The sequence below is a fragment of the Lissotriton vulgaris genome, chromosome 3_1 (assembly GCF_964263255.1).
Source record: "Lissotriton vulgaris chromosome 3_1, aLisVul1.2, whole genome shotgun sequence".
In the NCBI taxonomy this organism is placed as follows: Eukaryota; Metazoa; Chordata; class Amphibia; order Caudata; family Salamandridae; genus Lissotriton; species Lissotriton vulgaris.
The window spans coordinates 888,305,788-888,329,483 of record NC_141689.1 but is presented as its reverse complement, the minus strand read 5'-3'; the positions used below and the strand labels follow the sequence as shown (position 1 = coordinate 888,329,483).

General features: G+C 44.6%; 1 protein-coding gene across 2 annotated transcripts in view; it reads right to left on the bottom strand.

Moving 5' to 3' along the window:
- Nucleotides 1-23,696, bottom strand: part of PUM3 (pumilio RNA binding family member 3) — a 320,840-nt gene that overhangs the window by 290,308 nt on the left and 6,836 nt on the right. For both annotated transcript variants that reach the window (XM_086961213.1, XM_086961214.1), the window contains exon 2: nt 8,871-8,964. In XM_086961213.1, coding sequence (XP_086817339.1) covers nt 8,871-8,952 — 82 coding nt within the window. In that variant the 5' untranslated portion in view covers nt 8,953-8,964. The remainder of the gene's footprint in view (nt 1-8,870; nt 8,965-23,696) is intronic.

Here is a 23,696-nt window from a genome sequence, read left to right as displayed (position 1 = left end):
TTTCAGGGGTGCGCCCGGGTGTCCTTTTGGCATCCTTGCATGCGCAATTGCGAGTACCTATTTGGTACTCGCAAATTGCTCATGCAACTCCCATTGATTCCTATGAGCCTCTAGGCGCACAGGAATGAATGGGAAGCCATTCCTTATTTGCAATTTGCTTGTCGTAAATAAGGTATGATGCATGTGGCCCTTTATGCCTAGTAGCAGAGGGTCTCTGACAAAAGAGTCTATTTTTAACAAGTGGTCTGGTCCCTTGGGGAAAGCGGTCTTGTGCCCAAGCACTTTCACCTTCTCTGGGGTTAGTCAAACCTCTTGCCAAAAGTTAATGCAGGAGGCCCTTCCCCCACTAAACACCCCCAACAAGTTCTGAAGAGGGAGATGCCTCTCTTCGTTCACTAGCATAAAGAATACTTGTTATTGCGCCTGCTGGGAGCGATGCTGTACTCATCTCATAGCTCTTTATATTTTAATGTCTTGTTAGAAATCAGTACACCACTAAATTGCATTAAAGTGAAGTAATCCTGAAGGGACATCATACAGTACACCACTAAATTGCATTAAAGTGAAGTAATCCTGAAGGGACATCATACAGATGTCAGCACAAGATGTGAAGATGTGCAATGGATGGCTGCTCCACAAGATGCATGTGTGCTTAAAGCCAGATAATTATGGTATTAAGGCCAGATAATTATGGCATTAAGCTAACCCAGCTGAAGAATCAAAAAACAAAATGACTAAAAACATTTTAAAAGTTAAAGAAAAATTGAGCACAGTGGATAGGACCTGAAAAATTGAGCACAGTGGATAGGACCTGCTTAACAAATTAGCTCAGTGCGAAAGAAGCCAGTTCTAAGCCACACTATTTGTGGAACAAGCATTTGCAATGCAACGGTCTCGGCTTTAGGGAAGCTTAAGCAATTCTGTTTGCAATTAGGTCGCTTTTAGCATTGCTTTTATTAGTGTTTTTTTAAACGTTTATGTACATACCATGCATATGTATGTATATGTATGCATGCATTAATATTGGTATTTATATAGATATGCAGATGTTTATATATGTATGTGTATATATGCATGTTATGTACATGAAAGTTTTACAAGCACTAATAAACGTAAAGCTAAAAAGCCACCTGATTACAAGCAGTGTAAAAGATGAGAACTATTGCATTTTGAATGTTTTTTTCACTAGTGCCTTTAGGCAAAGAGTAAAGGGTTGGAGTAAGGTCACACTTTTTTCAGTGTGAGTAGTAGAGAGTGATTAGAGAGTGAGTAGTATTGAGAAGTATGTTATGTTATGTTAAAAAAAATGTAATACCGCGCACATACACCAATTGGTTTCTTGGCGCTCAAGGACCATGGAATAGGGCACAGGGAGTGTAGGCAGCTAACCGTGAGCAAGACGGAACAAATGAGTTTTCAGAGATTTACGGAAGGTGGGGTAATCAGAAGTGAGCCGAATTGGGAGGGGAAGGGAGTTCCAGGTGGATGGGGCAAGGAAAGAGAAGCCAGCACCACCATGCTTCTTGCGTCTAAACCTGGGAATGACCAGCAGGTTGTGGGCAGAGGATCTGAGGTGTCGAGGGGGAACATAAGGGTGTAGGCAAAGAGAAATAAAAGCAGGAGCAGAAACAAAAAGATTTGAAAATAGTGCAGCCAAGTTTGAAGATGCATCGTTGCGCGACCGGGAGCCAGTGCAGGGTTTTTAAAAGCGGGGTGACATGTTGGTGTTTTGGTTGCTGGAAAATTAATCTGGCTGCCTGGTTTTGCACCAGTTGAAGCCGTTGAAGATGGTATGCTGGAATCCCCACGTATAGACAGTTGGCATAGTCTAAACGTGAGGTAACCAGGGCCAGGATGACAAGAATAAGAGCCTCTGGAGATAGGTACCTTCGGATCTTCCCGATCCTGCGGAGATGGAAAAAGCAGGCCGAGGTAACAGCATTAATGTGCGGCCGCATCGAGAGGTCACTGGAGATGATAACACCTAGGCTCTTCACGGAGTCAACTGGGCAGGGGGGGGGGCGCCCAGGGCAGGGGGCCAGAAGTTGGGAGTCCAAGGATGTGGGGGCCCACCAATCAGGACCAGCCCTGTCTTGCTAGGATTGAGTTTCAGCTGGCTGAAGTTCATCCATTCATAGATGGAGAGCATGGTGGTTTGGAAATTAGAGCAGGAGAGAGGAGAGGAGTCGATAGGAAAGATAAGTTGCAGATCATCTGCGTAATTAAAAGTGATAACAGAAGAGTGACGGAGAGAGACCAGAAGAGGCTGCATATAAAGATTAAACAGAAGGGGAGATAAAGCAGAACCCTGGGGGACACCGCAGGAGAGTGAGGTGCAGGGGGCAGAAAAGGAAGATAAGTGTACAGATTGGGTCCGGAGTTGGAGAAAGGACACTATCCAAGACAGGGCCAGGCCCGAGATCCCAGCATTTCTGACACGGTCGACCAGGATGTCATGGTCGACCGTGTCGAAAGCGGCCGAGAGATCAAGTAGCACTAGGGCCTGGGCCATGTTCTTGTCAGCCCCCTGTCTCAGCGTGTCCATAACCGCTATCACCACTGCCTCCGTGGAATGGGAGGGTCTGAATCCGGCCTGTTGATCGAGGAAATGAGTTTCCTCGATGAAGGTGCTCAGGCAGCGGGTGACGTAGGTTTCCAAAACCTTCCCCAGATATGGGAGAAGGGAGATAGGTCGGTAGTTGCCCAGTACCGCAGGGTCGGACCCGGGTTTTTTCAGAATAGGTACCACCACAGCGCTTTTGAAAGCATTGGGGACAGAGCCTATGGAGAGTGAACGGTTTAGGAGGTCCAGAGGAGGGCCGGGACATGCCATAAAGGCGTCTCTCAGGATTTGGGGAGGGCAGCAGTCCTTGGGGGAGCCTGAGCCCACAGCCGAGAGTAATGAACGGAAAGTGTCTAAAGAGATCGGGGGAAAAACATTCAGGGAGTGAGGATTCGAAGGAGGAAGGGCGCTGATCTGAGACATAGTGGTGGGGGGAATATTATTTTTAATCGTGGCGATTTTGTCAATAAAAAGGGAGTTACGGGAGTCGCACAAAGCATGTGATGGCTGAGGCTGAGGTGTTACACGGTCGGGTAAGGAGAGTTCAGCTACAATTGAGAAAATTTCTTTTCTCTTGGATGCAGAGTTGATTATTTTTTTTTTTTGGGGAGAAATAGGCAGATTTGGCCAAAATAATGGATTTTTTGTAAAATTTTAGTAAATCAGTGTAGGCAGACTTCAATAAGGGATCATAGTTACGCCTCCATCGGCGCTCAGCCTGACGAAGAAGGAGTTTGCTGGCCTTAAGTTGGTCAGTGAACCAGCGCTGAGCGTCGTGGGGTCGCTTAGATTTAATGGATTTGGCTGGAGCGACTACGTCACTGGCTTGAGACAGCCATTGTAGTAGAGAGTGAGTAGAGAGTACTAGAGAGTACTAGAGAGTACTAGAGAGTGAGAAGACTGATGAATAGGGGGGATTGGATGAATCATGGGTGGGTGGAAGGATGTAAGTGCCAGAAGGTGGATGAACAGGCGGCCATGGCACGTGCATGGCATTAACTAGGATGACGTTTTTGGGTACTCCCGTGGTTTAAGGGTCATGTTTTTTTGTTCTTTTTTTGGCCAATTATTTAGTAAATTGTTAACCATTCTTTAAAGTTTCTCTTAATGTTTCTCAGATCGCTGGTGGCAATTTACATATTTTGTGCCCAGTCTTCTTTTGTAATGGGCAACTGAGCTATCCTGCCAGAGGAAGGATTTAAGCCATGTGTCTTCAACCACCACGGAACCTTACTGCACGTGATTGTGAACAATCATATTACCACCACCTAGTGGCATTAAAGAGACCCTTGCCCCAACAGCTCTACTTTACACTCCACGCAGCTCTTGCAGTCCCCGGAGCAAAGATGCCCCGCCCGAGGGCTTCAAGTGAACGGGTTCTGCAAGTGCACATCACTGTCAGTAATACAGCTGCCATTAACTTTACCTGTAAAAGGCCTATTGTTATCTGGGCAATGTGCGCAAGAACCCACTAGGAAATCCAACTTTGCGATACAAATTCCGGGTACATTGCATCCGTATAACAAACATCACGATACATGTTGCTTATTCCCTAAGAGTATTTCCTTTTCCCAGAGTGCGTTTCCAAAGCACTGTTTTTCACAAACATTTGGTCTTAATTGCGCAGAAGTGGCCTCTAGGTGTCTGTGTGACAACAGGTTGCGGATGGGTGTTTAAAGCAGGGCATGACTGACATCTCTGCATGTTATGGTGAAGGCAGTGGAGTTTCTCATGTGCAGAACGTGCTCATGGGAACCATAGTCTCTTCAGTGCACAATGTCAAATTGTCACTTATGAGACAATTAGGCAAGTATATCAATTAGGTACTCAGCTGCTGAACTATAAGAAACGCTAACTAAAAGAAAATGCAGCGTAATGTGATTCCTCTACAATATATCTGGTTCAATTTAAAGACCCTTAATTTTATCTCTCCCTCTCCTAAAAGATCCTCAGGCTTCTGTAGACAGTTCCAGTGGGATACCCAGTTGCAGCAATAAACCACTTGTATTATCCCGACAGCACCACTTGCGAATTTTGGACCGCTGACAATGGATCCCAGTGCTGCTGCGCTCTCGCTGCCAGCCTTGTGACCACAGACATATCCCAGCGCTATCACCTCTTCCCATCTTTACAACTAGACCACAGCGACCTCTCCCTTGTAACCTGCAGCTGAAGTTTACCCTACTCCACGCCTCATGCTGTGCCGTGAGGAGTCGAGGATCACATAGGTGCGCAGCACCCACCCACACCAAAAACAGGAGCACTTCTCTAACTCCACGCCAGACTCCACTCCCCTTTCCGCCACCTCCCCTTTCACTGCTGGAATTATCCCCTCCATCCAAAACTGCAATTATTTAGCTACACAGCAGGAAGACCCCCTACCCAAGTTGCTCCAAGCACACATTTTTGGAAAAAACTTTAAACACTAAAGTCATTCTACAAGTGGCCATAATATATATTCACTTGTCATTTGCGAATGCGTTTAATGCTGTCTCAATTCCTATGTTCGAGTTTCAGCTCTCGGGCCGCCACAGAACCCCTGCTTTAGCTCTGAATTGCAACACCCCTTACTCGGGATGTAGTTATAAGTGGAGCAGCGGTGCCGGAGCCCTGGGCTTCGGTCAGCCCCGCTAAGAGTTTTCACCACTCTGACAAGTTGCCCATTTACCTTCCTGAAGTGTGGGACGGCCCAGCTCTGTCACAAACGGCGCTCCTCACGCTCACACCCATAGGAAGTCTTCATACCCGGGTTGCTCGTCCCAACAACTCCTGTTCCTCGACAGCACACAGTGACAGCTCGCAGCCAGCCCAGCACCAGTCGTTAACTGCCACTCGCAGTCTACAGTGAGACAGACAAGTTGCCACCCCCCCCCCCCTCCGAGGAGCCTTTGAGGGTCGTCCTACTGCGAACCACTCAGCGTGCAGGATGACGCCGCGGCTGCAACATGGCAGCCGCCTGTGCCACGTCAAGGGAGCAGAGGGCAGCACGCGAACAGCTCCCCTCCAGCGGCAGGGAAGAATGACAAAAATAGGGTGCGAGAGGGGGGTGAGAGACGGGGCGGGTAAATTTAGAGGCAGAGGAGGAAAACAACACCCAACGTGATCCAATCTTAGTATCATGACAGGCCGGCTGATAGGAGTGAACATGAACTGTTGTGGTTTGTCTGTCAGTCGTCCTGCTGCGCAGCTTTCCTGAAATATTTATGGAATGCAGTGAGGGGCGCAGGATTTTCTATCTGAAATGTTTGGACCTGAAGATATGTAGCGATTCTCTTCAAAAACATGTGTTAGGAAAGGTTACACATTAGGTTTCAGAAATGAGTGGTGTACTCAAAAACACTCGGTGCTGGAATGGAGTTCAAAGTCGCCAAAATCCGATTCTAGTATCTATTTTGAGAAGAACGGAATGGTCGAAAGGGAGGGGGTCCGGGGAGGCAGGCAGACAAGCAGTTAGTGGCATCCAACCGGCGGCGGAGACAGGGACTTTTCTCTTTTGGAGCAGTCTCACTTGGACGGACTGCCCTGCTGGCGTAAAAGGTTTCTTATATTCTTTATGGGGCTAAACAGATGGCCCCATAAAGAAGATTAGAAAGCTTTTACCACAGCAGTAAGTCAAGGAAGCTAGTCCGTGTGGGACGGCTTCAAAAGAGAAAAGAGTATGTCACTAGGACATCTTTTCCAATGACTGGCCACCGTTTAGGATGAACGGTGACGCCAGCTGATGGAAAAGAGGGGCGGGGCTTAACCTCGCTAGTGAAATGTACCCTCTAACGTAAGATCTCGCCAGCGACACTGCGCATGTGCACAGCCCGAGACCTAAAAAGGGGAAGTGCTGAAAGAAAACACCGCCACAGAGATCGGGCGTTGGGAGGATGGGGGGGGGGGGGGGGGGGGGGGGGGGATGGGGGGGGGGAAGAGAGGTTGCTGCATATGACATACAAGCATATATATAGTATTGGCTCGCAATGCTCTATTACCATCTAAAGGGAGAGTTTTTAATCCCATCTCTAGGAGCCATAAAAAGCAAGAATAAGAAAGAGTCTGGCTTAAATGAGCCACGATTCATACATAGCATTTTATAATATTCCGGTATAAAAGTAAAAATAGTGAAAATATGATTAAGAAATAAGTTGAAGAGTCTCTCAAACAATTTCTTTTTAATTTAAATATCATAAATCAGTATACTGTAACCATATCTGCAAAATACGACAACGTAGATAGAAAGAAAAACACACACAATGTGTGCATTGGTGTGTACAGTGATTTTTTTTTATTTATTTTAAGTTAGCGGGGGTTGCTAGATTTCATGATGCAATGATTGTTGAACCTTTTCGATATATCCCAAGGTTTCTCACCACAGCAACTGTAAGATACCTAAATCTTCTTGCCATCTTTTCGGCAGATAATGGAAGGTTGATGAGTGGGTTATCTGAATATGTAAGGAACTTGAATTGGCCTCTGGTTAGGGCTAGTTGGGTGTGCAATCAGCAGGTCAGTTAAGTAAGCAACAAATACAAGTAAGTAACTGCTGCTTAGAGAGAGAACAGCTTGTCATTTCATGTATTTATTTATAAAGTGCAACATTTATCCCGAGGGATGTCACGGCACTGAGGTTTACAGTAGTCGGTGGGATGGTCAGGTGAAGGGAATTATTATCTGGGGAAGAGGTGTGTTTTGAGTTCTTTCTGAAGATATTATAGTTGTTGGTTAGTCTGAGGGAGTTTGTTCCATTGTCGTGCCGCCAGGTAGGAGAAGGTTCGTACTCCTGCCTTGGTCTTTTTTATTTTCTTTGTTTTTGCAAGGGCGAGGTGTTGTGATCTTAGTGGTCTGGCGGGGGAGTAGAAGTGTATTCTGTCCTGAAGAATCAATGGGCCTGTGTTGTTGAGTGATCTATGGGCATGGCCGATGAGCTTGAAGCAGGCTCTTTGGCGCATGGGCAGCCAGTGGAGTTGTAGGCATTCTTTGGCAGAGCTGTATTTGCCTTTATTGCAAACTATCTTGGCTGCAGCATTCTGCAATACCTGTAGTTGTTTAAATAGGTAGTCTGGCATGCCCACAAAGAGGGCATTGCTGTAGTCCAACCTACTGACCAGTAGGGCCTGTGTGACCGATTTCTTGCTTTCCATGGGAAGAGCCTTCTCAGAAGTTTCAGAGTGGCAAAGCTTTTCCCGCATAGGGTTCGGTTGTGGGCCTGCATGGATAGTGTATCGTCGATCGTGATGCCTAGGTTTTTTGCCGACTGCTTAGGTGCAGGTGCGTCTCCCAATGTGGCGGGCCACCATGAATTATCCCAAATGTGTTTGGCTTCACCGAAGAGTAGAATCTCCGTTTTGTCTGCATTTAGCTTGAGGCAGTGATTTGCCATCCAAGCGGCCATTTCTGTTAGGCAGTTGTTAAGTCCGAGTTTGCTGTCTTCATGCCCTTTCCCCAGTGTGATTGTGAGTTGCGTGTCGTCGGCATAGGAGCATACCCCCAGACCCCATTTTGTTCCAATTTGTGCCAAAGGTGATACATAGGCATTGAACAGTGTGGGGCTGAGGGATGCTCCCTGCGGGACCCCGCATTTGAGTTGCTTGGGTTTGGATAGGAAGGCTCCAAGTTGTACCGTCTGAGTTCTGTTATGTAGGAAAGAGCCAATCCATTCAAGGGCTTTCCAGTTTACCCCTTTCCCTTTCATCACAAAAGTGGTCACACATCACCATCAAAATAAGGAAAACAAGTATGTGCTATTTTAGCCCTCCAAAAGCAAACAACTTTCCTAAAACTAGAAAGCAAAGGAACAATAACCTAAAAGTACACCTCCAATTCCCACACAAAATAACACGGAAAATGACAGTAAACCCCGCCTGTAGAGGCATCATTCTGTGAATCACAAAAGTGTTGAATGATCAAGGAGAAAGAAAAGGAACCAAGCAGGAAAAGGAGATAATGATTCTGTGCATGGGATGCTTGTTGAGCGAAGTGCAAAGGCCAAATTCCCATAAGTTGCAAACCAGAGTGTCCATGTAGTCAGGCCATGGTCACCAATGAGAAGAATAGAGAAGAATCATTAGGCATTAGTATTAGTTTAACTCCAGCGATCCTACCCATTTCTATGGAGGACAAAGGCAATCTGACACAAAGTTGTGTGAGGTTTGTTATGCTTCATTTGTTGACTAGTCTTGAAAAGGTTTTGGATTGGGTCCGATTTTCCTCAATGATGCAATCCGCACCAACTGATTCAATACAATATTAAATTCAACAATTCTAATGAACACCATTTAACATTTCTACCTGCAAATTAAAATGTGAATTAATGTTATCTTACCACCACTTGTCCTTGGCTTATTTTTTCTGAAAGGTACCTTCCCCTCTTTAGACTTGAATTGTTTTCTACCTTTGTTCTCCATGGTGACGGTGTCCTACAGAACAAAAATCTATGTTAACATGGATGCCTCCATCTAAGACCAGTGAAAACAATTACTGAGCACAATTTTATTAACAAAATCAAATAAGTAATACATCTGAAGGAATTCAAGGCCCACATTAGAATATTGTTGGTATGAGGTATAGTGAAATATTTAGTTCATAGGGATGGCTGTTAAGAGACAAAAGCATAGTCTGTACATGAGTAAAAAGGTCAGTTATCTGTCTTATATGGTACTGCATAGTTTTGTCAAGTCTTAAGGTTACATGCCATTGAAGCAGGTCATTGGCAAACTATAACAAGCATTTGCAATGCAATAGGTCTTGCATTATTAAAGTTTGAGCTATTGGCATTGCTAATAATAATGCAACACCAATAGCTCAAACATTCAGTAATGCAAGACCTATTGCATTGCAAATGCTTGTTCCAAAACTGCTACTGAATTTGTCAGTATGTCAGAACTAATCTTTTCTAAAGTGTTCTGAAAAGAAATACAAATACCGGCAATCACCCTGGGCCAGGTTTTGGCCATTCACTTTCAGATCGTGGTAAGGCGTGGCCCATTCTCCACACCTCGAGGGAAGAACTCTGAACACTACTTATGTTCTGATTATATAAAAAAAAGGTCTCAAACTCAAAGCTCTTCCGTCAAGAAACATGGTGTTGTTCCCTTGTCACTCCGTTTCCCCATTCATGTGCTCCCGTACAAGAAAGCCAAGCCCTGCATCTCCTTAGTAGCCAGCAATTCCCATTGCAGCTAACCAATCATGAGATGCCTTTATAGCTAGAATTATGAAATGGTAGAGTATCTGTGCCTTCACTGCTAGTTTCCCCGTGCCAAGAGGGCACCACCTATTTCGGCTGTTTTTGTGCTTATTGGGCACTGTATACTTCTAGTTCCATGTGATTCTCTGGTAGAGTGGCAGCCTCTTTTCAGGAGAAATTTATTTTCTCCTGCAAGTATTTTGCCTTGTTCTTTTGCTTTGCTGACCTGAGTATATGATCTCCCCTGGCTGTTCCATCCAGCGAACAAACTATGTAGTAGCTGTAAACATCACACAGCGATGAAGAAGCTTTATTTCTACATATTATCTTTGTTACCACTCCGTATTCCGGAGTCGTCCACTGTTCATGGCTGTGGAGTGTTGCACATCCAATGAGCTTTTGGGCCTACTCATAACTTACCACACTTTTGTCTATGTTTGGTTTACTACACTAAACTAGTTATTTTCCGTAGCCATGTGAAAATACTGTCCTTCTCAGCTGACTCCATTGCTTTGTTATGGTGCCTGTGGAACAAAGTCTAATGAACTACTTGAATAGCTGAACGGTGATATAATACCTTGCACTTTCTATCTTTCTTATTTCTGAGTGTTTGCAGCTATAAGTTTAACAGAAGGGGGAGAAGGAGGAATACAAGACTAGGTCGCCCTCCTAAGACATAACATGAAATTTGGAGCCCAAAGTGTCAGGTTCTGAGAGCTAGCTTATGTTGTGGCTACTGGCCTGTGTGGTCAGGTGGAGCCAGAAAAATTTCTTTCTTGAGTCCCCTCACTCACCGGGGTTTCCCCACGGTGACATGCTTCATCATTGGGGCCATCCCAGTTCTCTACGAAAAGAGGCGTGCTACGACTTGGGAATTACGTAGGAGCACTTATTTAGTGAAGGACTATATGTGGTGCAAAGTGTAGTGGAGTGGGTGTAAGTGATTTAAAAATACCGTGCTAGTCGGCCTCAACAAATGTATTACTGCTCCTAGGTTGGTATATCTAAAAATGGGGTAGGACACTGTATTCCGACCTGTAATGAAGGTGGGATCAGTGTGCGGTCGACATGTTTCATGCTTCCCCTAGCTTTTCTTCAGGAAAACACAGGGACCAGCCCTGTGTATGCCACTCCTGTAAAACCCTAAATAGGAATATAAAGTAATATGTACAAGACATACACCGCTGCTACTAATAAAGGCATGCGTAATTAATACATACGATCTGACTCAATGCTGCTTATGTGTAAAACAATGAGACATAGTTAGTGGTACATTACCCCTTTCTCACAGAGATAGGGTACATAGTTTCCTTCATACTGCACGTTGAATATATGTGATTTTGCTCCATATAGGGGCGTGCAGGTTTTCAGGTCCGGTGCCGTGCTGAGAAAAATATACATGGTGATTGTGGCGTGAATTCACACAATAAAACAACACAGGACTTGATGTGACATTGGGGACAGACATACGTAGAGACACATATAACACAGAAAGATTCTCAATAATTACTTTGCATGATGCATACTAGCACTCCATGGTCTCTGGGTGGGGGGCGGTCTCACCCTTTGGAAAGTTCCTGGTCGTACGGGAAAAAAAGGGAGACATTGTGTGGTTTCATATTAGAAGACTGGAGCCAGAGGGTAGCGTTTGGACATAATGGTTTCGATTAGTTAAGTTCCTAACGTTTCCATAATGCGTTGGACCTGTTGGAAAAAAACGGTACACTTACTTCCTTACTGGTGATTCCGCATGGTAATACCTATGCAGCTCTCCTCCGGACCGCATCTTGGCGTGTCTCCGGCGAGGGAGTATTTCTGCAAGGTATTTCCGGGTTGGCGGGAGCCCGTGGGAAATGTCGGAACGACTAGACCGTCGAGTGAATAGCTACGGAGGCCATTTTGGGAGGACGCGTGTCGATGAATCAATAAAGTTGGTTCAAAACTGAGACATCTATGATTGTGGCTAATCGTTTTTATCGAAAACCAAGGAATAGTTTGTGGTCATCAATTATTATTTATGGGAGGAGTTTGGCAAAAAACGAGGGGTATCAGGCCCGTGTCCTGTCCCACTCGGGTCAATTTAACAAAACAAATGTAAATTACATAAATAGAGGGCTTACTCATTAGGTGGATTCTACATGCAATTTAATAAGCTAAAAAGAGATCAGGAAAGTCCTGGAGCATAACGGTTAGGTGTTCTATTCAGCTAAACATGGCGCTAGTTTACTGCATATAATGTGGTGAACAGGATATGCAAAGGATGGTAGTTAGGTCTACAAATGCTCCTGAAGGATTTCATTCAAAGAGCGCACTATAAAAGTGTTAAATATTGAATGCACCCCGTGGGATATCATCGTTTAGCCAGTCTGTATCTGTATGGTGCTTGAACACCCATCTTTGTTCACGTTCGTGTAGTGTCCTTTCAAGGTTGTCTTTGTTTTTGACACATTCCAACACCACCCATTTCAAGTCATTGGGTGTCTGTTGTTTCTCAATAAAGTGATTGGTCATCCGAGTGGTGGCGCGCTTGCAACAGATGTTGCTTCTGTGTTCTACGATGCGAGTGCTCACCTTTCTTGTGGTCATGCCCACGTAATGTAGGTTACATGTGCAGGTGATCAGGTAGATCACCCCGGATGTGTTGCAGTTCGAAAAATGACGTAGTTCCCAGGATGTATTGTTATTGAAAAAAACTGTTTAGTGGTTGATGTCAAGTGACACACACTGCAGTTATTGCATGGGTAATGTCCCGTGGGTAGTGGGTGTAGTCTGATGGTGGGGTCAGTTATTTTTGGTCGTGTGTGCACCAGGTAGTTTTTCAGATTCATCCCGCGCCGATGGCTAAACATTGATGTGGGTATGCTAAGGCCGCCACTGTTAAGTATTGGCCAATGTTTCTTCACTATCTTAGTGACCTGGTCTGACGCTTTGTTAAAAGTAGTAATACAAATTGGTTGATTGGTTTCAGTTGTGTGTCACTTTTTCTTCTAACAGGGCTTCCCTATCGTTGTTACTGGCCCTTTTATTTGCGTTATTTACCAGTTTTTTAGGATAATTCCTGTTTCTTAGTTTTTTGCTCAGGTCTTCCGCCTGTATCCTGTAGCCCTGTTTGTCTGAGCAGTTCCTTCTCAACCGCAGGAACTGTCCAAACGGGAGGTTTTGTTTCAGGTGTCTCAGGTGGAATCTGTCATAGGTTAGGAGACAGTTTCTTGCAGTTGGTTTGAAATGGGTTGTTGTAGTTAGTGTACCTTGTTTTGCCCAGATGTTGAGGTCAAGAAAGACTAGGTGTTCTCTGCTCATTGTGTGAGTGAATTTCAGAAAATTGTCTTGAGAGTTGAGCCAGGTGAAGAAACGAATAGCTTCTTCTTCACTCCCTTGCCAGATCAGTAAAACGTCATCTATATATCTCTTCCATAATTTAATATGGTGCATATGGGGATTGTTGGTATTTAAGATCTTCTTTTTCTCTAGTTGGTGAAAAATCTTCCTTTCATTTTGTTCACTTCTCTTGTTTGATATCATTGCAATGTTGTTGTATTATTCTTCCGAGTAATATCTCATATTCTATTATTCCTAACTTTGAATTTTTGGAGTCTAGTTTCCCTTTAGGAGAATTGAGAAAAACTCTTTGATTGTAACTAAGGCATAATGAGGTTTGTAATCCTCTAAAAAATTACACAGATAGCCAATCTATTGTTGTGTTATGTAATGTTATGGTCATGTTTTTAATAGACAAAGATGTCTTGCGTGTTTTTCTATGTATTTATATGGTTGTATGTACAATTTTACATGTAGTTTTTATATATATATTTATGTGACAGTCTGTCTTTGTATATGTTTGATTATTCCAGCCCTGAAGAAGTTCTGGTGGTCAGAACGAAACGCGTTGGCTGACGATTCTCTTTGAATTTAAGAAAATAAAAACGAACTGAGAAAATAACGAGACTCCTAAATTTGGATTTGGACTCTGAGAAATTTTGAACTGATTGTATGTGATTGGAGTGGTGCCCCAAAACTGGATGACTAACTATTTGGTTCTTTGTCTTTAAGAAAAATTGAAGCTTGATTTTCCTCAGAAACTTCTTCAACTCTCAGCAGAGTTTGAATTTGTCAATATGGGGGGTAGGTACAAAACCTAAACCTTTGTTTAGTACTTGTAGTTGTGCAGTGGTCAGTGTCAACTCTGACAGGTTCACCACTAAACTTGGTTGTGGCTCGTTGTTGGATCTGGGGGCCCCATGCTGCGTGTGTGGCACATTGCTGTCTCTAGGAGTTGTGCCCATTGCAGCTGTTGCCCTTTTCTGTTTTTTGCCCGTTGAGTTGGTTTGCCCCCGCCTAAAAAAGGCCTGCTTTGGTTTTCTTGGCTTGGGTTCCAATTCTGGAAGGGTTGTTGCTGGTATACTGGAGGGTACTGTGGTGGACCGTAGAAGAAAGATGGTGGAGGACCAAAAGGTTTAGGCCATGGTATGTCGGCCACATTGGTGGTTGGTTCCCTCGGTATCTTCCTGGATTGCCCCTCCCTCTTCTAGGTCTCCTATTCGTGGAGCGGTTGTAATTGTTGGTTCCCTCTGTATCTTCCTGTATTGCCCCTCCCTCTTCTAGGTCTCCTATTCGTGGAGCGGTTGTAATTGTTAGAAGTATCCGAACTGTCAGATCCTGAGTCAGTGCCATCACTGTCCGTGTTGTATCCTGGGTTTCTGCCGCTTGGTTTGTAATCATCTCTGGTATAAGGATATACTTTATCATGAGAAACGATTTTTGGTCTTTTGCAAATTTGATGTATTTGGTATCCTTCAGGCCAATCTCGAACTCTGTCATGCTTTTATTCAATTCTTCGAGTCTTTTTTTCAGCTCACTCAGGGTTTGGAAAGATTTTAAGCGAACCTCCAGAGAATGAATTTCTTCTTTTAGGGTGTCCGAGAGGCGTGCTGCTGTCTTTATTATCAACACTAACCAGTCCCTGGTGCAGTGCCACGATATTAGTGACCAATCTTTTTTAAATTGTTTCATGATAAAGTATATCCTTATACCAGGATCTGACAGTTCGGATTTTTTTAAAGAGGTGATGGGGAGGGGAGAATGATGGCTTTGATAATCACGTAGCTGTCCTTTACTGTCAGATATCCCAATGTAATAATAAAAAGGATACACTGGCTAAGACTATGAAAATAGTTTACGCTATTAACCTTCTGTCTTGACAGGCTTTTTGGCTCTATTTCGGAGTGATAAAGACTTTAAGCTTGCTCACATCTAGGATATGTATTCTTACATGTGTTGGCCCTTTTAAGCCCTTTCTTCCAGACCTAGAAGAGGATAGCTGCTTTATATGAGGATAGATCCCTTACTCTAATCCATCTATTGCCTATTGGCTTTGCCTTTCATTATTTTGCCTATAGTAGAGGGTGGATCCTGTGGTCCTGACTTTATATTACACATGGGTATGGTTTGTGTAGGTACTCTGACAAAGCTAAGGGTTATTTCATCCTTCTCAGGCCTACAAGGCCCAGAACTAGATAGACTCCATTTTGATAGAGCTGAGATGCTTTAAGGGGAAAGGTAATGTTTATAGTTAAGGCTGTTGACTGCTAGGGGAAACCCAGCCAGGACTGGTTCTTATCCGAGGAATGGGCCAAGACGTAACAAGCAGATGGCCACTGCAGTTGCGTGGAAGCCTTGGAGCTAGCACAGGAATTCGGTGGGAGGCAGCCCTCTGTTGGAAATTTCCATGAGGGGAGAGGAATCCATATCAGCGAATTGCAGGAGAGGAGGAGTGTTCAGTTTGGTTCTTGCAGAGTGGAGAGTAGGATGTCTGCTGGAGCTGCAGAGTGCAGTTCTATTGGTTTTCTGGAATGGAGAAAGAAGGCAGATGATTTCTGAAGCTGGAGAGAGACTATCAGAATGCATTAAAGCAGATGGAGGAGTGGAGGCTGTCAGCTGGAGCAATTGAGCCAGAGGCGTGTAGCTGTGGTGACGGAGGGAGAGACAGAGAGAGAGCCCTGATCCCACCAGAGACAGAGAGAAATCTTCCTTCTAATAGGTGAGGTAGTCTAAACTAGTCCACCTTACACTTACACCTTAATCTTGTCTTTATTCCCTAGGCTATTGTATGTCTAATCCTTTCCTTTCAGCGGTGTGTTAAAAGTTCCTGTTAATCAAGAGACCCCGCAGATAACCTTGTCCTCATACTGTATGTCTAATCCTTTTCTTTCAGCGGTGTGTTAAAAGTTCCTGTTAGTCATAGAGACCCCGCAGATTTGTGTATGTGTATTTTATGTTTATTGTAATAAAGATACCCCAGTTCTTAGTGAACTAGTGTGCATGTGTTGTTCTTATGATAGAGAGCATTTTTACTCCTGCATACAGTGTGTCCACTATTTCAAAAGCACAGGTAACCTTTTCTTCTAGTCAGATGTTACAGCCAGAACAGATGCTGCCCCTGATCCGGTAAGTCTGAATAATTAGGGAGAGAGGAGCCCTTGAGCTAGGGAATAATTGACACTAAGTGATTCGGCCATCCCATAATATTATTGTAGTAGCGAACCCTTAGTGAATAGTGAGAGAGACTTCCCAACATAGAGAGACAGAGCTGAAGGTATTCATAGGAAAGTGGTCGTCATTGGTAAGTGGCGTTAGTGAGAGCACTGATTGTGGTCAGTGTGTATACCCGCAAGATTGCGGCTCGAGTGAGCACTGATGGTGATCAGTGTGTAATGGTAGATAATCAGAACTGCCCCAGGGTAGATTAGTCTGAACCCATGTGGTCGCGAGACTATGAGGTATGAGTGTAGTGTAGGGCATGGACGTCCTTAGTAATCAGTGAGTATTCCTAGTAATCCCTATAGATTTAGTGGTGTTTCTAATGATATGAGCTTGTATATTGCGAGTTCCCCATCCTCAGGTAGGTACCCAGGTGCCTGGATAGATGGTCCTGAGGAGGGAGGTGGTTACGTTCCGGCTGGGTTGGAGGGGCTCTCAGGAGCTGATCCCATCTGGTCTGAGAACCCGGTCGTTACACCTTCTAGTCAGTACAAACATAAGAAGTATTTGGCAATGCAGGTACATAGGCATGCCTTCGAAAAGAGAGCCGGAGGAACGGGAGTGGTAGAAGAAATAGTACCTGAATTGCAGCGGACTGGCACTAATCAAGAGGAATTAATCTGTACTTGGCCAGTGCTCCTCAGCTAAGACCGGACGTGACGTATCGCCTGTGCGAACCAGTTGGGAGGCAGCAAAGAAGAGCGACACTGGAGTCAACCTATGGTAAGCAGCAGGTGGGCTCAAAGTCCTTTCACTGAATACAGCAGGTCTTGCATAAAGTGCGTGCACACTGCCTAGGCTCAACCTAAAAACAGGAGGCGGTAAAATTAAAATAAATCTGGTGGAGGGGAAAAGCAGCAACAAGGGAAGGGTGAGAAGCACAGGCGGAAAACAGCAACACAGACCATGGGCGTACAGTTCGGAAGGAGAAGCACACAAAAGAGCGTGGGAGAAGCAACCTGAATCTCAGGGGCTCGCATTTGGCAGGGGAGGCAAGGAAGGGAGAGAGACAGAAAACACATATGCACTCTCAAAGTGCTTGATTGGAAAGAAACAAAGTGTGCTAAGTTCATTCAAAAGGATGGTAAAGAGGGCCTGCACCTGGAGAAAGACAATCAAGAAGGCAGGAAGCCGTAAAATAAGAAGCCAGCAAATGAGTGACAATAAAGACAACCAATGGTAAGGAATGGGCAGGCAGTAAGCCCACTGTAAGCTTGTGATAAGTATTTCACAAGCAGACCGCTGTCGAAGTCTGGTAGGTGAGACCAATGAAGTTAGAGTCCCAGGGATTCAAGGAAAATAAACCCACTAAAGAATAAAAATCTAAATATAATGGATATCGATCAACAGTAGGACCAAGAGACTTTTTAGCTCAATGCATGAAATAATTAGGAAACTGGGCCGAGCTACAGCCCAGACTATGCAATTAAAAACATACTATCAACTAAGCAAAGTGAAAACTCACGGTCAAAAAGTATGTATTTGAATTTAACAATTAAAAAATATAAAATTGCTGTCTGTCAGTTACTGTACAACTAGGTAGGACGCCAAGTAAGAAATTATCCATACCTGTTATTCTTTTGTCAGCAAGATCCAGTACAATGAAATCAGGCGAACAGGCAACACAATCGTCTTACTTAAAATTCTGTTGCCTTCTAGTAAAAGACGTCTATTCGTTAAGAGGCTCGAAGGAGCGGACGTTCCAGGCATCAACTGTCCACTTCAACACAAACAGAGGTCGAAATATGGACAATAACAGAAGGGCTTTTGTCTGGATTTTTGGTGCAGGTGTGACATTTGTGAAAATGCAAGCCCCAGAACACATAACACTGTTTTGTAATTTAATTGTGTTGTAGCAAAGCTCAGTAATACATTATATTTGTTGGCATGATGCTAGATGGATCCATGCCATCCGGAACATCAGGTTCCAGTGCTGAACTGACCATTTACAAATTAGAAATGACTGATTTCTGGAATATGAGTCCAACTGAAATGAACCAGGACTACAACTCCTACAATGCATTCGATGGCACCTCAATGCTTATGACTTGATAATGGTGCCCTGGATGACAACAAGTGTGATCTGCTAACGTTATCCAGACTGTATTTCTAGGGGGAATTACGAGTGGCTGGTGTCTGTGGTGAGACTGCACTGGTAGCTGCAAGAGCCAGCGGTCGCAGATGACGAGACATCGGTTTCCCTGATGGAAAACGGCAGGAGCAACGATCCCAACCCGCTGTGCCTTAGTAAGCGTTGAGGGGGCGCAGGCACCCCTGCGCTCCCCTCTGAAAGCGTTAAATTCCATGGAAAGCTTCCTCTCCGGCTGCGTTTCAGGTGCATCGCCTCAGGCTGTGCGCTCGGTGAAGGCTTTCCGGGGCAGAAGTGAGGTTTCCATCTTGTGTGTGCCGTCGCAGGGCATAAATTAAAGACAAAGAAAGTCACTTCAAACAAGCCCACAAATGGTGTGTGGGAGCTGCTGGTGTGCTCGCGTGGTTGTGAGCAGCAGCATATGTTTCCAATTATCGCGCCCGTGTCTGGGCACGATAATTGGAAACATATGCTGCTGCGCATAACAGACACCAATAGGTCATGGGCGGAGCAATGCGCCCGCCTTTGGTCAATTGCGTGCTGTCTTTATTAAAAAGACGCACGCAAAGGCCAATAGCCTGGCCCAAGAGGAAAAGCACACGCACGAGCGTGTGCGATTCCTTGGTCAGTTTTCAAACCCCTTACAAGAGGTCTCTCGCTGCGTAAGCAATGCTGCGCACTGCAACGCTAGACACAAGACCTAAAAATGAGCAACTGTTCCTATTGTAACAGAGGTAGTTTCTTGCCTTCCAGATATACATAAGACTATAGTTGATTGTGTGCTTTTGGAAATATTTAGTTGCTGAATGAATAAGTACAAGGTGAAGAAAGGAATGACCACCTAGTGTGACTCCAAGCTTCTACACTCTATCTAGGCATATGATTATCTCAAAAGAACGTTTAAATATTCGAGATGTGCTTTATTACCCCCTGGCTGTGCTTGCATCCCTGCCCCCTGGCTGTGCTTGCTTCCCTGCCCCCTGGCTGTGCTTGCTTCCCGGCCCCCTGGCTGTGCTTGTTTGTTTTTGTTAGGTTTCGCCTAAGTGAAAGCCTGCGCACTGCGCAGGCTTTTCACGCAGGTGAAAACCTAATGAGAATAATATGTGGCTTTGGAATACGCCCTCTGTTCCATTGGCTAGCTCCATAAATGGAGGCTAGCCATTGGAACAGAGATCTGTCAGTCATGGCCGGACCAGATTCGTGGGCGTTCCCGCGATTTCTTCCCTCTCCGATCGTCATCGCGGCCGTGGGGTTTTTTTGTCGTCCGTTTGCTTTCTTCCCATTCCGCGGCCGACTGCCGCCAGAAGAAGTCCAGGTGAGTGCCCGTTCCCGCCCCCCCCGCTGTCCGTGTGCCGACCCGCCCCCCTCCCGCTGTCCGTGTGCCGTGATGCTTATTATAGTTGTGTGACATCTGCTTATGCATGTTACTCGCTGAGGTGCTGTTGTCCTGGTAATCCCCACCTTGTGCTTTCACCAGGTTGCCCCGCCTTGTGCTCGCTCTGCCGTCTCTTTGAAATGCTCAAGCTGAAAAGAGCCCCCTCCCCTGATGACATGACTCTGCGCTGGGACTGGACCCCCCCCATATGCCATCTCTAAGGACCCGCTATTCAAGCCTCGCGCACTGCTTTATCACACGTGCCCTCTGTTCCGACTCGATTTCGGGCTTGTGCTCGCTCTGCCCTCTCTTCCAAATGCTCGGGATGAAAAGAGCCCCCTCCCCTGGTGACATGACTGCGCTGGAGCCCCCATATGCCATCTCTTAAGAACCCTGCTATTCAAGCTTCACGCGCTGCTTTATCCCGCGTGCCCTCTGTTCCGGCTGCCATCTTCGAACTTTAGATGCTGCTGTGAACAATCAGGCCGGACTTTGGATCACAATCAACACCCAAACTGGGAGGCATTTAAAAAGCGCATGTCGACAGCAAGACACTTGCACTCATAACATTGTGTCTTGTGATTACTGCAGACAGAAGGGAGCAGTCCTGTAAAGAGACCAATCCGTCAATGGGTGTCTGAGGCTTGGGCGTGTGTGGAGCTGGCTTGGTGATGGGCCCCTGGCAGAATAGTCAACAATAACGTTTTACAGAGCCCGTCCCCCCTCCCCCCTCCAGTTGTCCGTGAGGCCGCCCCCCCTCCCGCTGTCCGTGTGCCTTCCCCCCTCCCGCTGTCCCTTCCCCCTCCCCTCGTTAGTCAATGAGTGTCTAAGGCGGGTGCGTTTCCAGAGTGCAGCCATTGGTGCTTTGCCGGTAACTTTTAAGGCTGGCTGAGTATGACGTCTGATGCAGTGTGTGTATACTGACCAGTTAAGATGGATGATGCCTGGATGCGGGCAGCAATGTCTCATAGTGGTTTTACATTGAAACTTGTATCTGTTGTAGGCGAGCTGATGCTTGTGTTAGATTCACATGCAGAATTGTACTTTGGCTTCACTGTGGGTGCTACAGACCAGGAAACAGATTGTTTTCTTCAATGTATGTATTTTACATTGTGCTTATGTTGAGGTGATGCTACAATTATGCACAGTTTGAGGTAATTTCATATTCCAATAACCACCATGTGTGGGTGCCGGTTTGCAAGCCCCCGCTGCTGTGGTGGCAAGAGAAAGCTGAGCATTATTTGGCATCCGTGAAGTATCAATGGAAAGTCGGGATTTTATGTGGAAAAATGGGCACCCACTTCACTGTTGCTTATGGAGTGACTCAACCGCGATTATATTTTTTCAAAGTTGGGTGCTAGTAAAGATGGGTTAACTTAGGACAGCGTTAGTTGTTTGGGAACGATTAAAACATTGCTGTCGTGCAGTGTGGGATGTGTGTTTCCATTTTAGAGGCCTAAAATTGTGTGCTGTCCCTGCCGCTCCCAGGCATCATCTGGTAATGTGGACGGTTGTTTTATTGTGATGTGAATGTTTTACTGTGATGTATCAGGGTTCAAAAGTAACTGTGAGAACAGCCATGCGGCCAACCAACCCCCTAATGCAAAACGGTGGAGCACGAGTCAAAGGTCGGGTACAGCTGGTTCATTTAATGGTTTACCTTTGACCTGTACAAATCATTTTATTGAACGTACGCCACAGAACTCACTTTTATTTGTATCTTCTTATGCGTAGTGGCTTTTTACCAAATGTTTTGGCGTCGAGTCAGTATGCCCTCAGCTTCTATATTTGTTTTTCATGAATATTTTTTTTTTACATTGACTGTTACCACCAATCCACAAATGCACAACATTGGGTGCAGAGATCTTTAGCTTTAAGGGTAGAAATGAAGGAAACAATCTAAGAGAAGTGTTAGTCTTTTGAGGATCAGCTCTGGGTGTGTGTGTGTTTGTTAGTAATTGCTGTCTGCTGAGCTCGTCCGTAGGGTTCAATAGGTCTCACATTTGCAAGAGATTAAGCTAATGGCAATGTAAAGGACAATGCCATTTATTTATCTGTTTTAAAAACCAACACAAATACAAAATTTGTCATTTACAATGCCAATAGCTCTAACTTTTCCAAAGGCAAAACCATTGCATTGTAAATGCTTGTTAAATTAATGCGGTCAACCGTGTCTGATGAACTGAGGTGACTACTACTAGTAACTGTTCAAATTGTGGCCACTAATGCATCTTGTCTGACGTGGTCATTAATCCAACTCTTGTAATATAAGTAGTACGAGATGCTTTTTATTGAACATTACTTACTGAAAAGGATGTAGACCCATAGTCTAAAAGTCCACGCACTATTAAAGTATTCAGACAAAGAGTACATTATTACCATAACGCATCTGTTGTGGTGATCCTTCAAAAGAATTGTATTTTACAGATTAATTCTGACTGTGATAAGCTTTATTTGCATTCAACTTAAAAAAAGAAAAGCGTACATCAAATTGGTTTGCAATTTACAGCTATCAAATGTATAATTCTGAACATCAACAGCCTATGAACAAATCTGCTTTAAATTTACAAATTCATACATATGCCACTTAATGTATAATTTTGAAGGCCCACCTGAGCACAGGCTTGCTGGAGGAGTCAAGCTGAAAATGAATTTTAATACCTCATTGCTTAAACAAGGAGGTTTGAGAATATTTCACCATCGGCCATGCAGGCCGTTGAGAAACACGAATACAAAGTGCCTTTAAAAACTCTAGAAGAATATTAAATAACCAGATTTTATATTTTAGAACAGCACAATATGTATCTCTAATTTTACTTTGGTCCTGTTCACTAAAAAGATTATCAGAGACCATTATAAGATTATGTCCAATATGAAAGTCTGGGAGCAACCGCTCATTAATGGAAGATACAACAGTTTGAAGAATACCAAGTAGCATAATTAGAAAGGAAAAGTACTGCACAGATAAGCCAATAAAATAACAGAGTATGCTCATGATTAATTGTGTTAACTGCTAAGAGATTCACAGTGTTGAGCATTTCAAAATTTAGACCAGTTTGAATTAAGATAAGATACATTTTATAAAGCGCTCGAATGTGGCAGCGTCTTGATGCTGAAAGTGTGAAGAGGGACTGTAGCATTGACAACGGGGGGAGGGGGTGGACAACCTAAAAAGCGGCCTGTTGGATTGCAGTCTCATAGCGATAGGCATGTGACAGACTCCTACCTCACCATCTTGCTCTGATAATTTTGGAGATATGAATGAGACCCACATTTGTGGATCTAAGATTTCTGGTGGGATGTACCATGAGAACAGTTTCTGGATATCAACCGAACCACCTCCATATAGTGCCTTGTGCACCAAAGAGAGGGCCTTAAATTCAGCTTGTTGCTGGATAGGGAGCCAATGTGGTGGTCTTATGCCAGCCGAGGTGGGATGGCCTTTAGGAATGTTTAATAACAATCAAGCAGCAGCATTTTGTAACGAAAGTAGTTCTGCCCTCTGTGCCTTGTCAAATGCTCATAAAGAGTGCATTGCAGTAGTCTATTTTTGAAAGAATATGAGCTACCAACACAGACTTCCTGAGTTCCTGAAGAATAAATGGGAAAATCTACTGTAAGGGCTTCAGTAAAATGAAGCAGGAGGTTAGACGATTGATCTGAGCTGCGAAATTAAGCTGATCAAAGATCACTCCTAGGTTATTGGCCTTAGCTGTTGGACGAGGACATACACCAGCCTCAACAGGCCACCAAATTTGATTCCACAGGGATTGGCCCTTGCCAAACTCCACTACGTCCGAATTCAAACCTAAATGTATGCAATATATATTATTCTAAAGAATATATTCCAGGGTGTGGCTATGCTACATTGACTCATTTTGTGAATAGCTTTCTGGGCTCTTATAGCATGCAGAAAAGCTTCATTTTGGATGACAGTCAACTTGTTAGTCTAATTGAGGCG